The sequence below is a fragment of the Melanotaenia boesemani genome, chromosome 15 (assembly GCF_017639745.1).
Source record: "Melanotaenia boesemani isolate fMelBoe1 chromosome 15, fMelBoe1.pri, whole genome shotgun sequence".
NCBI classification, from domain to species: Eukaryota; Metazoa; Chordata; class Actinopteri; order Atheriniformes; family Melanotaeniidae; genus Melanotaenia; species Melanotaenia boesemani.
Genome location: NC_055696.1, coordinates 8832364 through 8849863, shown reverse-complemented (window position 1 = coordinate 8849863; position 17500 = coordinate 8832364). Strand labels below are relative to the sequence as shown.

General features: G+C 39.1%; 2 protein-coding genes across 2 annotated transcripts; one reads left to right on the top strand and one right to left on the bottom strand.

The window, feature by feature from the left end:
* Window positions 1-815: 815 nt before the first annotated feature.
* On the top strand, window positions 816-9410 carry kif20a (kinesin family member 20A). The gene is made up of 19 exons (XM_042009100.1): window positions 816-1006; window positions 3229-3408; window positions 3682-3792; window positions 3886-4005; window positions 4096-4234; window positions 4379-4554; window positions 5045-5144; window positions 5471-5683; window positions 5919-6030; window positions 6123-6197; window positions 6280-6420; window positions 6509-6677; window positions 6789-6947; window positions 7191-7330; window positions 7482-7584; window positions 7738-7936; window positions 8025-8116; window positions 8214-8351; window positions 8645-9410. The coding sequence occupies exons 2-19, from the start codon at window positions 3235-3237 to the stop codon at window positions 9020-9022; spliced, it is 2739 nt and encodes a 912-aa protein (XP_041865034.1). The 5' UTR covers window positions 816-1006; window positions 3229-3234; the 3' UTR covers window positions 9023-9410.
* Window positions 9411-9652: 242 nt separating this feature from the next.
* On the bottom strand, window positions 9653-13976 carry cdc23 (CDC23 (cell division cycle 23, yeast, homolog)). The gene is made up of 16 exons (XM_042009101.1): window positions 13845-13976; window positions 13511-13583; window positions 13060-13197; window positions 12913-12955; window positions 12709-12814; window positions 12485-12617; window positions 12109-12286; window positions 11915-12012; window positions 11712-11793; window positions 11265-11418; window positions 11057-11176; window positions 10866-10941; window positions 10703-10764; window positions 10529-10607; window positions 10137-10256; window positions 9653-10056 (listed from the first exon to the last, which is right to left on the bottom strand). Exons 1-16 carry the CDS (start codon window positions 13949-13951, stop codon window positions 9904-9906), a joined length of 1722 nt encoding a protein of 573 aa, XP_041865035.1. The 5' UTR covers window positions 13952-13976; the 3' UTR covers window positions 9653-9903.
* Between the last annotated feature and the right edge of the window lie 3524 nt (window positions 13977-17500).

Below are 17500 nucleotides of genomic sequence, written 5' to 3'. Positions count from 1 at the left end.
GATTCGCTGCCTGTCCATGCAGGCCAATCCAAACAAAGCAGTGCCATGGGCAGAGCTGGGGCTGAGCACTGAGAGCTCTGATGTGTATGCTAAACTGACAGAACACCGGCTCTCACTGGCTGGGAACCGGCTCTTTTGATTCACTACAAAGCATTGGCTCTCAGAGAGAACATGGCACATCACTACCTCCTACAGTTTACCAGACGTTAGTGCCCTGTTTGCGCTTACCTTCAGGTCTGCATTCTTTAATATGTTATTAAGAAGAAAACATTTTAGATTATTTGAATATTTAAGTAATGTTTTACTAAATACATACACAAATACATAATACATAACAAAAAGTGAAATATAATATAAATATAATGTAGTGATATAATAATGGTGTCTTCTATACATTAAAAGAATTAATCTCAAGTCATCATTTAAAGCATCTACAACCTCTTGTTGTCCTTCAAGTCATTTAAAACTTGAAAATAATTTAATGAGATCAGCTCTGCCATTCAGCTCATTTTCTATCTGACACCATACAGAACAGACACACTGAATGACGTCTTCCACAGCTATAGTGTTTGGGACAAAAGTAAATCCTGGGAACAGACAGTAATATCACGGGTTTTGTTAAATGACGAAATTAGTGTCAGGTCTTATTCAATAGTACAGAGAATAAACACCAGCGTCTACGGGAGTGTCACCATTCTGATTGGAGCACTTTGCCTTGTGCGTGAAAGCACTACCCAATCAGAAGACAGTGAGTTGTGCGGTCTAGCCAATCAGCTACTCGCTTAGCACGGAGGCGCATTGTTCAAAAAACCAAACGCAGTCGGTAAAGTAAATCAGCTGAAGTTGAGAAAGCTTCCAAGTCAGCGGGTAACTTGGTTTGCTGCTATTTTAACACTGTAATTCTAGCATTGATCCGACAAGAACCTAGGTTTTTGCGATCTATACATAACATTAAGCTTGCTAATTTACCAAAAACCGGCCGCTAATCTCAGTTTCGACAATTGAGGTAAGTAAAACTGAGCTTTTGTAAAGGTTGGCGATTCGAATGAGTGTGAACTGGTTAATCTATAGCCGTAGTTTTACCTGATAACTTGTTTTAGTATATATAAATCTCGTAATCCTACTCGACAGGCTCGACAACGTTTTATTGTCGTTGTTTTTTCTTTGAATACAATTCTTTCGCAAGATTTAAGTTGGGTAATGTCAGACCACTGGGTAATATGGCGGATAAACCACGTTTCCGACTAAAACAACCAGAGGTAGTTACGCATTAGATGAGCTATGTAGCTTGGGAATTTTCTATGTCCAACATGTTTTATTAAAAGTTTCTAATTTAATGCACTTAAACGGAAATGACAGGCTTGTAAGATTTAAGGCTCTCTGCAAGCATCTGTTATTAATGTTATTATTCCTCACAAATAATGGCAACACTGTTTTCATTACAGCCCTTCAAACAGTACATTGGTGAGGGAATAGAGTAGTTAAAATCGTCATCCTTGCCGCTAGATGGCACACAGATTGCTCCTCAAACACAAATTATTAAATGTTTTTAAAAAGGTTAACGTGTCAATAGTACAGAGAATAAACAGTAAAAACCAAATAATTTCATGAATCTATATGTTACTATCAAACTTTATTTATAAAGCTCTTTTCATGGCAAAGGCAACACAACGTGTTTTACATGATTTCATAAAAGCAATTCATGCATATTAAAATAAAACAGGCCTTCACACACCAAAATAGATAACATGGCAATTAAAAAAAACAACAAAAAAACAAACTAGCAAACCTAAAAACACTCATTATAGTCTCTTTCACACACAGTCACACATGCACACGGACCCCAGCCACTTAGACAAGGGTGTTCATCATGGCAACAACTCCCAGACCGAGCTGGCAAAGCCCCCAGCATGCAGGATCCCCATAAGATAAACACTGGAGTTAAAACAAAGATTTAATCACCTTTAGAAACTAGAGATGGGATTTATGGCTCTTTGAAGGGAGCCGGATCTTGAGGAGCCGTTCCTTTCAAAGAGCCATTCAAAAAACTGGCTCATTCTCACAATATCTTACAAAATTTCACAATATATGCGAATGACAAACAATCAAAATGTGTACCTATATGAAATCTACTATACAAGATTAAAAAATTATAGGAAAAATATAGATAAAGGATAAACATGAGCAGTCAGTGCAAATTCTAGTAAATGTTTTGGATAGAACTCACAGTATGAACAGGCTCACAACTGAACGGCCCGCGTTCATTTAAAAGAGTCATTCAAAAGAATCGATTCATTCATGAACGTCACATCTCTATTAGAAACAATAAGAACAACTAAGCAGCAATAATAAAAATACACATAAAGGACTTAATAAAATAATGTGCTAAAAAAAGTAATAAGGTTGAATAAAATAAAAATAAATCAGGATCAAATAAAATTCAGCTATAAGCTAAGCTAAAATGGTGGGTCTTGAGCCTCTTTTCTTTTTAAAAACATGAACAGTCTCTGCAGCCCTGAGGTTCTCTGGCAGGCTGTTCCACAGATGAGGGCCGTAATAATCGAAAGAGGCCTCGTCGTATGTTTCTGCCCTTGCTTTAGGAACAACTGAAAGGCCAGTACCAGAAGACCTTAGGGTTTGCAAGGTCTCATAATTAGAAGCAAGTCAAATAAATAAGAAGGTCCAAGATCATTAAGACATTTATAAACCAGTAAAAGAACAACCCTGAAACGCACGGGGAGTCAATGTAGTGATTTTAACACTGGTGTAATGTGGTCCTGCCCTCTGGTCCTCGTCAGAACGTGTGCCGCTGAGTTCTGAAGTAAATGTAAGTTTGAAATAGACTTTTTGGGAATACCAGAGAGCAGGGCATTACAGTAATTTAATCTACACAGAAATAAAAATCATACATAAACACCTCGGTGCTGACGGGAGAGAAATGGGCGAACTCTGGCGATGTTTTTTTTTTAAGGTGATAAAATCCAGTTTTTGTTACATTTCTCATGTATGGAATAAAATCCAGCTCCAGTCAAAAAGAAAACTCTTATTAATTTCTTACAAACTGAGAAGGATTAAAATGTTATAATTTTGATAAAATGACATCTCTCTTGCTCTTGGGACCAATAAATAGTAACATTCTAAAATAGCTTTTTATATGCTGTTAACAAATACATCCGAGTCCATACAGGTATTGATTGATACTGTAAAGATTTGGTCTTTTTGTTGTAGGTAAGCATGGCGCTGCCCATGTCTTTGTCTTCTCCATGCGGATTCCCCTCTGATGAGGACGAGGAAATGGCTGTGTTTGAGTCAACAGCAGCAGAACATGGAGGCATGACCAGACCACGTCTACCTGAGATCTCCGTCATTTCCCCAGGCCTGGAAATGCAACCATCCATTACAGAACCGGTGAGGGTCGACATAGGTGTATAATATTTACAATGTACTTTGTGGAGTTTTCATTGTAAGCCTTTTTTTTCTTTTCATCGTAACACAAAGTATAACAAAAGATGTTGCAGAAAACCTGCATTTCATGCTGTTTTTTTTTTTTTTTTTTCTTCGTTTTGTTTTGTCTTCATTATTGTTGAATTGTTTAACTTTACTTGATCTGCATTATTTTATCATGGCATAAAAGGATTAAATGACACACTCTTAAATAATATTTGTAATGTGTGTTTTTAGAAAGCAGCAGTGAAACCTGGAAGCTGTGATGAAAGCACCACAGAGAAGGTAAAGGTCTTTCTACGCATTCGGCCGCTTACTGACCCTGAGAGAGAAAGGGGAGAAGAGCAGGTGAGATGTAAATCATTGTTACAGCTCAGAATATTTTCATTTACTGCTTCTAGTGCATCTGCTCTTTGTGCTTAAGGTTTCATCTTTTCTTAGGGTTGTGTGGCTGTCCAAGACCAAGAGACTCTGCTGCTCAAAGCTCCACATGAGTCTCAGAACATGAGGACAGCAGAGAGGGGTATCACCCAGAGCATTCACAAGTTCAGTTTCTCCAAGGTAGGAGAGTCTTAGGTTTACTTACTGTAAACATGTTAGCCAGCCTGCCCAACCTGATCTAGTCTTTATCTATTACCCTGTTCTGCACAGATTTTTGGTCCGGAGACAAAACAGCAACAGTTTTATGAAGGCACAATGAAGAAGATGGTAAATGATGTACTTAAAGGAGAAAACCGACTTCTCTATACTTATGGAGTCACTAACTCTGGAAAGACTTACACCATTCAAGGTAATATTTATATTTCTCTTATTTCTTGTGACTGTGATCTTTGTTTGCACATCTTTAGAGTGACTGAGTTGCACATGTCAAACTCGCACTTAATCAGTTGATCTCACAAAATATAAATCTTAAATGTCGATCTTTGACCTGCAGGCAGTGGTCGAGAGGCGGGACTCTTGCCCCGAGCTTTAGCGTCTTTGTTTAGGAAGCTGCAGGGTCGACTCTATGGTGCCATGGACCTGAAGCCTGTCATGTATCAGGATGTGAAGCAGCTTGACCCCAGCGAGGTCAGGATGGAGGAGACTCGCAGAAACTCTCTGCTCAAAGAGGTAAGCTGTTGCAGTTTGGAAGGACTAAGGAAAACATGGGACATATTGTAGTAAGAATGAACATGTATGGGTGTATTAATGTAATATTTATATGCCATAATATTGACTTTTTAAAATTTGATCTAGAATTTAAGGTGTGCAACTCAGTGCTTGGACCATAATCTTGTTTCCCGTTAATTTAGCAGCAAAATATTTATGCCAGAAGCTGCTTTGACCGATATCTTATAGGAACAAAGTAAATGCAAGCATGTCAACAAGCTGAAAGGGCATACTTGCAGTGCAGCCCAACAGATCATTTTCACACAGTTGTGTGTCACTCCCCACTTTTTCTAGCTTTTAAAGAGAGACTTTAGAGACCAAAAGCAGGGTTGAAAATGACAAGTATTTTCAGCGCTTTCTTTTTTTGGCAAACTTTTTTCAAAAGTAATCAATTATTAAAGCACACTATAACTGGCACATATGTACTTACAAAGCTGTATTGTGTTTATAGGATGAGGGTCTGACTTCTCTTAGAGTTGGTACCACTACAGTCTGGGACAGTGGCATTGGAGGACTCTCCTCTACAACCAACATTGCCACCCAGCTTGAAGGTGAGAAGGGAAGTAATACATACCAAATAGTGAGATTATTTTATTTTTAGAAGTCATATCAGAAACATTTATCCAACATGACCCTAGTTAAACATACTTGAGTTGTTGTGCTGGTTCAAAAATATGTTTTGTGTTAATGTCCATTTGCACATGTGTACATGGTATAAGATCACTGAAAGGTTATTTTACTCATGCATGTGTGTCAAATGTCAATCAATCATGTCTTGTTCATGCTTAATGTGGCTGTTACTGCAGTAGGGTTCAGTTTAGAAACCTGCATTCATTACATTAACGATAATGCCTTAATTTTCCATGTCTCTCTGCAGACTCTGACAGTGTTTGCCTGGAGCCAGACAGTCTTTCCCTCAGTGGGGGAGACGACCTGCAGGGAGGAGTGCAGTTTTCTATCTGGGTGTCCTTCTATGAAATCTACAATGAGTTCCTGTATGACCTGCTGGATGCGTCACCCTCCCAGCAGCCCCGGAAAAGAATCACACTGAGGCTTAGTGATGACAAGCAAGGCAACCCCTACGTGAAAGGTAGTACTGAGATATTTACAGGAATGCCGTTTTATGCTACATTTAACTTAATGGTATCCGACATTCTGCATCTCAGCCCCATTGTGCAGCCTCTCCATGGATTTAAGCTTCATTAAACATGGGAACTGTAGATGGGGTCCTTCATTACCTGCCTCTTTCCGCACTATACTGCAGTCGTTTTACACGGTTTGGGCACAAGTCCATCATTTTCATCCCTTCCCCACTGTTTTATCAGATCTGACCTGGATCCAGGTCCGCAGTGCTGAGGAAGCCTGGAGGATTCTGAAAGCTGGACGTCGTAATCAGAGCTTTGCCAGCACTCATCTCAACCAAAACTCCAGCAGAAGGTAGGGGCACATTAACCCTTTAAAATCTTTTGTGTATTTTAGTCTGACTTGCACCTCCTTCATCTCTCAGTATTTCTTTATTACCCACTTAGCCACAGCATCTTTTCCATTCGTGTCCTGCACGTCCACCCCGAGGCAAGTTCAGGCCAGGCCAAACACATCAGCGAGTAAGTTGAGGTGTTCTTGTTTTTTTTTTAACACATTGAGCTTTTGTATATGTCATTACATGGAGTTTTATCCAATTTTCAGACTGACTGTGTGTGATTTGGCTGGGTCTGAACGCTGTAAGGAGCAGCGTAATGGTGAGAGGATGAAGGAAGCCAACAATATCAACACCTCCCTCTTGACACTGGGGCGCTGTATCACTGCCCTGAGGCACAACCAGAACAAGTATGTCTAAAATCAACAATGTGTTTGGATTGAGCTGAGCTCTTTGAGAGGGGTTTAAACTTCAGTGACTATTCTTACACTCCCACAGGTCACGACCCCCCCAGGTGGTGCCCTTCAGGGACAGTAAACTAACCCGTGTCCTGCAGAGTTTCTTCTGTGGTGGAGGAACCTCCTGCATGGTGGTCAACATCAACCCATGTGCTTCCATCTATGATGAGACCCTCCAGGCCCTAAAGTTCTCTGCAATTGCTACACAGGTAAGGAAACCTTCCTGTACCAGTAAGTAATTTTTATGAGGGACTAGTTAATGTGTTTTGGGAGAAGATGACAGAAAATTGAGAAATGAAGCATTAAATGTATCACTTCAGCTTGTCCACGGCCCATCAACTAAAACCAGAGTGGCCTACATCCTGTCTCTACTCCGGGAGCCAACAGCAAACAGAAACGAAAGCACGATGATGGAGGAGGAAGAGGAAGCGGATGAAAGTGATGATGAAGATGGAGATATTACCTTGTTAAATATGGAGGTAGTTACGCTGAAGATTTACTGTTTTACAACAGCCTTCATAAACACTTTTCTGGTTTTGCTAAACATGTCCATCAATAAAACTACCATAATATTACCATTAAAGTACTCAGCATCACTCTAAATAAAAGCTTTAATGGTGATATTATGTTAGACTAGTGATGTTAAGATGATCTAAAACATGGTAAAAATAATGTGTGCTTCACATGTCCACAGTTCTAACAGCTGACTGTACTTTATTAAGACTTTGCTGCAGGCCATCGATGTCCTGAAACGAGAGGTGCGGCGCCAGCGGGAAGAAAAAGAGGTTCTCGAGGCTAACGTGAGAGAGCAGGTGGTCTCTGAGATGATGGAGATCATTACTAGAATGCAAAAGGGTTTCAAGTATGTGTGCTTTGTTTATATCAGAATCATATTTTTAAAAGTACTAGTAACAGAAGTATTTCTTGCCATGCTGGAGCTGTAACTGCATTCACTGGTCAGTTTATATAAATGTATAACAATAAAAATGTTTGACTTGAATTGCACCCTGTAGTGAGACCTTGGAGACTGAGAGGACCCTAATTGAAGAGAGATATGAGGACAAGATAACAAACCTGCAGAAACATCTGAAGAAATTCTACAGTCAGGAGCTGGAGGTCAGACTAGAGCAAAATTTGCAATACTTTTTGGCATTGTCTGTCCTGAAGGCGAGGTCTCGTTACCTTTAAAAACTTGAGATGTGTGATGTTTGCATGTATTCATGTTTATTTGAACTTGTGCTCGATGTTTTTTGTCATTGTTTGTTGTAGGAGCGCGATCAAGAGATTGAAGCTTTGTCTGCTACCCTTAAAGAAATAAAGAGGGATGGTGAAGCCGCCCCCATGATGGCACCAGTGGAACAATCTGAGGGCCTTCGGCGATCTCGGCGCCTCACATCTCAAGCTGAGCTAAGCAGACTCCGTGCTGAACTCGACCAGTGTCGGGCTGAGCTGCTTACCAAGACCCAAGGTACAGACTTGACTGCAAGCTTGCTCCATTTATTTGTTTATGTTAGGATCCCGCTCATGTCTGATCTTGTTTCTGTTTGCCTGCACAGAGCTGACCGAGCTGAAGATGCAGCTGCAAGTTCCAGGTTCAACAGGCAACCTCACTGGCGCTGCTGACCGCAAGCTGCTGGAGGGTCAACGGGTCAGTAACTGCAAAATGCTTTAATTATACATTAACTGCACTCTTAGCTGCTTATGTTTGTCCACCCTCAGACTAAATTTTGTACTTTACCTAACAGAACCTCCGACAGCTGCGGCTGAATTTGCAGAGGCTGGGAACTGACCTGCAGTCTGGTGAAAGGTCCTGCTGTCACAGCACGGGAGGGGAAAAGCTGCGTCACACATTAGCAGCTGCAGACGAGACACTAGCTAAACAGGTATAAATGTTTCTATTGTGTATGAATTTGAGCTGAACAAAAAAGTTGACAGTATTTAAATCCTTTTTCTCATTTCAAAATACCTTTTCTCTCCTTTTGCTTTTTTTTTTCTAACCTTCTTGATGCACAGCCAGCTTTAAAAACTACATTTAGGTTTCTAACATCTGCACTAGGTGATTACTGTGCTGCAGCATGTTGCATTTTGTCACTTTCTGTGTCAATCAACCTTCCACCTTATCCTTCACCTCCCCCTCTGTGGTCTTGTCTAACCCTGTCGACTGACTTCTTCTCAGAACCAGATCCTGATGGAGCTCCAGAACGGCCTGATGTTGGTCAAAGCAGACCTACGGCGGAAAGCAGAGACCCTGGCCCAGATGCAGGCAGTTCATTCCCAGCTGCCATCAACAAGTTTTGCTGCCTCCACCACCCCAGTTTCCAGCAAAAAGAGGGGCTGTATGGCCACAACTCCAAGTGACACTGAAAACCGTCCTCCGCGAAAACGGCCCTTTTTCCAGTCTCTGTTCCCTACGTGTACTCCAACACATAGATATAACACTCGCACTGCTGAAGAAGCAAATGCTACACCATACTCGCGTATCTTGCGGTCTCGCCAGCAGTCTCCACCCCCCAGCCCTGTTCCCACCCCTCATCGTCTCAGGGGGAAGTACTGAGTTTTCAGAGCTTTAACAGTTCTTTCTGCTATTGTGCAAAAACTACCAGTTAACCGTTTATTTTTATGTTGTTTTCTATACTAGCTCTTCTGCAGAGCAGTTTTACTTTCTTGTTGAATACATTTATATTATTCAAGCTAGTAAGACAATGATTGATTTAAGAATGCCAGTAAAGATACTGTACGTCACTCCTCGACACCACAGTCACAACTAATACTGAAAAGTTTCAGTTGCTGCTCCATTATTGGCGAATATCATTCATGCTTCCAGCGATTTATGCACCAACCTTCTTATACCAATAATTTAAGCTGCATGCAAGTCTAGTTGTTTCTTCCTTGTTTGATTGTCCTTATATATGTTATTGGCTTTTAAGTTTGTTTTTTCTTAAACTTTAGTCAATTTTCGACTTTGACATGCTGCATGAGGTGTTTTGAGTCTAAGTTGAGTCCATAGTTTCGGTTTGTGTTAAGACGCCCCTTCTTTGTCTGATCTTGCACATTTTTTTTTTCTACTTCAACCAATGTTGTTATTATACAAAAAGCTCCCTTATATTAAAATCTTGTAAAAACCATTGTTTCTATATAATTACATAAAATACTTGTAATAATTAACAGTAAAAAAGCAACTTGTAAAAAGTTAAGTTTAATTTTAGCAAAACATTCAAGCATCACAAACATTTTCTAACAAATATTAAACTTGGTGGTCAGGTTTTAATTTGTGAAGTAAATGATTATTTTTGGGGGGGGGGGGGCAATAACTGACCAGGATTACAAACGGGTGCAATTTATTTTCACGTAAATTCTTCCAAAGCTGTCTTATAGCAAAGTCTGCAGTTTCATGTCACAGAATTGGCAAATGGTCCATTTGAAGCTCAGAGAATATCAGGGTGTGAAGGAGATTAGGTTCAGAGGAGACACTCTCCTGACTGGTGTGTTGTTGTTTGAGAGCGGTGCAAACAGATCTGCTGATGGTGTCTCAATCTGATCTCTGACCTGGGAGATCTGCCTCAGCAGAGCCTTCCCCTCTTCGCGTGCCTACAGTGACCACCAACAAGTATTAGTGACGACTCTACTAAGGCAAATGGAACAAGAAGCAAATATGAAGGGATACTTACATCATTGTAGTCGCAGCAACGCTGAGCACAGATGGATGCCTCATCATAGAGCTTATTCTTGAAATAGTACTGACCCAAGTACCGCAGGGCTGTGCTCACCTCAGAGAGGTCCCGTACTTCCTGAAGGCACAAAAAATTAAATGGACATTCCCAAACAAATACAAAAAATATTTTTACATCATTCCTGTAAAGGACTGTAAGTTGACTGACTCAAAATGAAAACCAGAGACAAATTTAAGCTCACAGTCAGCCTATCAATTCGTCTGTACAGGTCAAACAAAACAAAATGTTTTCTGATCATAGAAGTTGGAGAATTATAATTATAGCTCCTCACCCAAAACCATGAAATTATACTCGAGCTTCTCAAAATTGTTATTTTTAAAACTGTTTACCCCACAAGAGAAAACGTCCTGAATGTAAAGCATGTAACACTGGGCAGCATCGTCAGACTCATTCAGCTGTTCGTGAAGCCTGTGGAAAAAAAAAAAAATTTCAAGAAATTAGCTTGAGTTGTAAAAATGTTTAATTAAGAGAATAAATAAATTATGCAAAGGATAAACACTCACTTTGCCAATTTGAGCAGAGCCATTTTTTCTACGTCACCAACAGAGTAGGCCCTCCAGTAGCACTGCACAGAAATGAAAGTAAAATATTGTGTGAATCAAAATCAAATCAAAAACCTCAAGAATTTAATACACAGATCATAAGTCACTGACAGCCGATGAATACCTTTTTGGCTTCTACTTGCTGTGACAGTTTTTCATAACTTTCTCCAAGTGCAACCAACATGCGGGAGTCATTGGGCCTTCAATAAAAAAAGCAACAACTCAGTGACTGTTCTGTACATTTTGCTTCTGATTTGTAAATCTAAATCATGTATACCAGCCTAAGATTTCTTTTATTAAGTTAAAACCAATTACCTGAGTTGGTGTGCTTTTCGATAGTAGTATAAACAGTAAAAGGGCATCTTGAGGATCTCGTATGTCTGTCCCAGGCCATACCAGGCACGGTAGTCACGCTTGTTCACTTCAATGGCATGCCTGTAGGGAAAGTTGTGCTCAAAATATCAGGATGGCTGGTTTGATTCTCATCACTTGCTTAAAAGGTAACATACTGAGCTCCTCTGACCTGTAGGCTTGGATGGCAGCTGAAGTGTTTTTCATTTCCATATATTCATGGCCCATGAGGGTCCAGGCACCGAGACAGCGAGGGTTCAGTTTAAGGGCTCGCTGGAAGTAGAGAGCTGCTTTCTCATGCTGAGAGCGTAAGCTGTAGTAGTTACCTACAGATAAGACAGATTTAGAAGCATGTGTAGAAGAAAGATTGGATTTTGTTTTCAAACTATTACAGTGTTTACAGATGGTACAAAAGTTATACTGAAGTTAAAGTTGTCTTTATAAGAATCCCAAATATAAAAATCGGTTGCACAAAAACACATTCAATGTATATCTATTCATTTTCTAACTAAATAAAAAGAAAATGAGCATAGTAAATATAAAGAATGGTTATTCTTTAGTTGAAACAGCTGTATGTGTATAAACTCCAGCATATTGATCAGGTTAATTTAAAGCTTACCAATAACACAGCATGTCTCCACCCTGTACTTGTCAATCTCTACCAGGTTGTGAGCGAGGTAGCTCAACTCTGGTTTCATACTCTGAAAATGTACAAAGTACTGGCTTCAAACACAATCTGGACTCTTTGCAAAATATTTAATCCTTATTGATTTTTCTTTAGATCTCTAATATGAGGTGACACATTACAAATGGTGAACTTACTTTGACATATAGCAGGTTCGAGAATGTGTCCATGTTGTCAATGCGGAACGGATCCTGCTCCCTCAGCTCATTGAACAAAGCCAGAGCTTGGTCGATATCTGAAATAAATAGAAACAGACTGCAGTAAGATTTGTTCTGATCGTGTGAGATTATAGTGACATTTAACATTTTCAGCTAAAAGGCTGAATAACCACCTCTGATGTTGTGGTAGGCCACTGCAATCTGTGAGATGATGTAGGTGCTCTTTGAAAACCCGGCCTCGATAAGGTTTTGGTATTTCTGCAATGCTTCTTTGATCATCTGCAGCTCTGTGTACATGTGGGCCATGAAGAAGTCTTTAATCCAGCAGTCTGGCAGAGACAACGATTTCAGCTGTAGAGAAGGAAGAGATCGGGACTCCAAGTTAGAAAATTCATAAATGCTAACCAAACATAAGGATGTAAAGTTGCAAAGTTCTAACATGTAGATAACAGTGTATACAAGGATGGATCCTTGGGTGTAGATGCATGCTACAGACTTCATTATACTGCGTCATTAATGTCTTTAATGTTTAAACAGAAGGGTTGTTACCATTTCAATATTTGTGACTAGGTTACTGAGCTCCAGCCACGCTCCCCAGTGAAGAGGAAGCGCATGAACTGCCTCAATGAACACCTCCACTGCTTCCTTCAGCAGATCGAGCTTTCGTAGAACCACTCCATACCTGTGTTTACACACACATTTATACATCAATCCATCTTATTTTCTACAACACAATCTCAGACATATGTACACATTAGAGGAAAAGCCTTTACAGATAGAGGGTGAAGCCATCCAACTCTCCTGCAGTGTGCTTCTTACTGAGCTCAACCCTGAGTTCTCGCAAAGCTTCATTGCGCACCTGGCCCTTCTCCAGAGGACCTAAAAAAAATAATAATAAAATTCACAAAGAAATGTAGAAAAGTTTTTGGGTAAAAGGGAAATAAAACCAATCAGATCTCTGACAGGCAGATCCTCACCCAGACTGTCCACAGTCTCGTCATCCTTCTTTTTCTCGCCTGACTAAAGAACAAGAAAACCTTTAAAAAATGTTTCTAATGTACAATAATCAAAGTAAAAGTAAACCATTTTTTTTTTCAAAAAGCCTGATCGCTACAGAATCATACCAGATATCGAGAATACATATAAAGGAAATAAGCCTTCTGACTGCAGCATCCTTTCAGAAAGTAAGCAGCCCGGTCATACTCTTTTAGGTCAAAGTATGATTTAGCCAGTGTAAGTGCATCCAGGTCTTGTGCATCTTCCTGTATTTGGGACAGACAACACAAAGGAAAAGTCACCTAAATCATCTTGATAATGATGATTGATTGTCAAAAAGAACGAGGAGTCCTGCAACGATGGTATGCTAGCTGGACCTGTATGTGCGACTATTAATACATGCATTCATATTTATGCCAGTATTTTGTCCAGTGTAACATCATACTAGAACATCAAGCTAGAACCAGCTGCTAAAGAATACACTGATCATTTCACTAGAATTGGATGGCAGGTTGATAAACACTTGTGGGGGATAAAATAATGCTAATAAACCTGAGAGTTTCCTCACAGTGTACAAACCTCAATGAAAGGTGGTGCTGAGGGTAGCTCATTCTTGGGGAGAGGGTCCAAAGCAAATGCCAGTTCAGAAGCCCTAAAATGTAAACAACACAGAACCGGTGTTTGCATTCATCCAGCATTGTTCTGTGTATGCTGGATGATCAGCGGCTATTCAGACTGAATCCAAAATATTACATGTAATAGTTTATCTAATGTATTCAGTATCGCTTAACGTTAAATTCTGAGCTAATGCGAGAATGTGAAAATAACGTAGCTAACAGGTAACTTGGGATTAACGCTTAATGGAAGTCATTTACCAACAAAATAGAGCAAAAAAAGTCGCCGTAAGTCTCACCACTTCGCGCTGTGCAAAAGTCCTCTTTCCTTACACAACGATATGACTGATATGAGCTGTTTCTTGATTTGGACCAGGTCCCCAAACTCACTACACAGAGCCGCCATTTTCGTATTTTAGCAAGCAAATTCGCTATTGGTGGAAAACAGAAGGAGATAGTTCTTCTTCTTTTGAAAACTTACGGCAACTCACATCCTATAAATGCCAATACTGCCACCTTCTGGAGCTCTTTAGTGCTTACAACATGAAGTCAGCCAAATTCTGGATCTGTCGCTTTCTATTAAGCAGCTAATTACGGCGGCACTATCTAACCATCCACCTTTCTGCTTCATGCCTCCAGCAACCATAACACACTCTGCATTTTCAACTTCGGACAATACTTACAGAAACCAGACAGGTGCACCAACTCTACTTTGACTTGAGTGTAATTGTTTTCTCCTTACCTCCTAATTCCAACACTAATGTCTTTTCTCTTCTTTTTTCATTTTGATTACTTAAAATTTGCATCTGTGTTTTCTTGATCAATATGATCAGTAGTTGCCCACCTGCCCTGTGAGATAATCAAGTCTGATTGTAGAAAAAAAAAACTTGCATTTTTCTGTTTTTTTTTTTTTTTTTTTTTTAGATTGCAAACACCAGTTTATGAATTTTCAGAGAGTTAATAACAAAATCACCTTGACACCACATCTTGGTGTCAGCTTCTTCCACAAACCATGTAAAACTTTTATTTATAGGGACATTGGGAACTTGAGCTCATAATTCTATTCATTGTTCTTTTTTTAAAAAAAAGGAATAAATAAATAAAATATTTTGTACTTTTACTTTCTCTGGCAGTATAATATAATCTCTTTGTGTCAGCCAGTTGCCCACCTGTCCTGAGAGGTAATCAATATTTAAAATGGTGTATTGTGTATAAGACCTGGCACTTAAGTTACAATGGCTTAGCAACAAGTATATTTACCCATCATATATGTGTAGAGTAACCTGATGTGCACACTGGCTACTGTACAAAACAATATTATAAACAGCATGCACTTTTTAAATTGTACTCTTTTTTTTCACCTGCCAATCATAAAGACATCATAGCACCATGAGGATTTTTCGGTCTATATTTAGCCTTTGGCTGAGATTCCTGTATAGCCAGTGCCTAAAGCTCTGTAAACCCAGAGCTTACAGTTATTTCACACTCAAAACTTCAAATGCAGGATATCCCTCCATCAGCCAGAGCTTGACCCTGCTCTGCAGCAGGGTTAAGCTCCAGCTTTTTGAGGATAACATACCCAAAGGATTAGAGTTTAAATAACCTGATGTGAACAGAAGTTAAAGCAAAACAATGAAAAGTCTGTCCAATCAAATCACCGCAGCATAAGCCATCTGAAGACTGTGTGTGTTCTGGAGACAACCCATCGTTTACTTCTCTGTTCTCCATACAGTGGAATTTGGTCTAGTGTGAAAAATCTTTACTTGGTGTATTTTATGAGCAGGTACTATAAATATACAACCTTCTTCCTCCATCCAATTCCAATATTTCCACCATGTCACCACAGAAGTATGAGTCTTTAAACACAAACAATCCTTATTAGGAAAAATGAATCCATCCACCCAGGTCACCAGTCCATCACAGGGCCAACACAGAGAGATGAGCAACCACTCCTGCTCACACTCATATAGAGAGAATTTAGAGTGATCAATTAACCTAACACAAGTTAGGCTAAAAAAGTAGTTACACAGTAAAATGTCAATGAAAAAATAAATAATTAATAAAATACAAACAACTCTATCCATTATGATTTATGCCCCTTTCATTTATATGTATATATATATAATAGCCTACTGCATCCCAACTTTTTAAAATATTAATAATATAGCATAACGTTTTATCTCATGACCCATAATCTTTTCCTGGTATTGTCTACAGTTTACAGCCCTTGACTGCCTGCATGGTTCTGTAAAGGACAGGATGCAACTGACCTGACTTTGTTCTGCTGCACAATGTTGTAAAGTAAAGTAAGAAAAGTCAAACACAGATCTGGGTTTGCAGGATAGTGTAAGAGAACTTAATGTTCATTAATTGGTCCAATTTGTAGGTGTCTACCATACTTTTATTAGATCAATATTACATCAATATTAAAGTAAGCATTGAGTTTTGAAGGAGGGACCATGACTATGGCTCTTTTTCAAATAATGCATTTTTTAACCTTGTCCTGTCCAGCATCATGACATGCAGACGTTTGTTTGTGATCTAAATTGTGCCAGACAGATTTGCTTTGCAAAACTGCCACCTTGTATATATGCATGCCCTTGATACTTTAAATTCTTTTTATTATTATTTTAATTGTGTTTTTAATAAACTTATATTACTTTATGAAATATTACAGAGGGAACAAAGGAAAAAAGGAGTGAAACAGAAGGGTAAAAAGGAGAGGGGTTAAAGAGACAAAAGAACAGAAATGAAACATGGAAAGGGAAACAGACTAGGCTGCTACAATCATTATAGTGATTACAATAATAATATAAACAATATTAGTGCTAGAAGAAGTGAATATTTTTAGATAAAATCAAAGAAAATACAAAAAAGTAAGACCTGGTACAACTTGACATTCAGTTGCTACGTCTAGACATGAAGCTACCAGAAAGTATCGCACAACCTCCATGAGGGATACCCATAACCTTTTCCTGGTACTATTTACAGTTTACAGCCCTTGACTGCCTACATGGTTCTGTAAAGGACAGGGTGCAACTGGCCTGACTTTGTTCTGCTGCACAATGTTGTAAAGTAACACTTCCATATGCTAAGCAAAGTCTTTATGCAGATCTGGGTTTGCAGGATAGTGTAAGAGAACTTAATGTTCATTAATTGGTCCAATTTGTAGGTGTCTACAATATTATTTATTTATTTGATCAAAATTACATCAATATTAAAGTGAGAACTGAGGTTTCAAAAAGAGAAGAACCTGTGACTCTTTTTCAAATAATGCATCTTTTTAAAAAATTTTTAATGCCTTTCCAACTCTTGTCCTGTAACAGACCCGTGTTGTGGTCCTACATCACTACAGAGCAGACATACGTAACTCATCATCCTCATCTGTTGAAATCAGCAGCATCACTTGTTTTGGGATTTCCTGACATACAAACAGATTTTTGTTATGTGCCACCTCAGTTTAATTAGTTGTTCATACCACATTTTAGCCCTCACACAAACCATTATTAATTGAAAGGGAAGTGAGGAGCACTTGGGAGTTTTTAACTATTAGTTAAGACACTAAGGCTGATAAATTTTTACCAGATGCGAAAGGTCAAAAGTCTGAAGTGTGAGGAATTTTGAATCCACCACTTCCTTTCAAATGTATTTAATGACAAAGAGTTGAACATAATAAATCCAGGACCAGCATGTGCCCTGGAAACAGCAGGTGCTCACGCATGGAGTTGCTACTAAATCTGCATGACAACCGCAAATCCAGTTTGATCACAGATAATACTCCTTCAAGCATTGTATGGTCAAGCTGCTCATGTTTGAACCAGAAACATCAACATTTTTTCATTAAAACAGAGGAGCAATTAAACCAGGTAATGCTGAATCAGTAACATTTATTAAGCTTGCATAGGAAACTGATAGATTTCTATTTATATATGGCTGGTTGCATATTAACATGGTA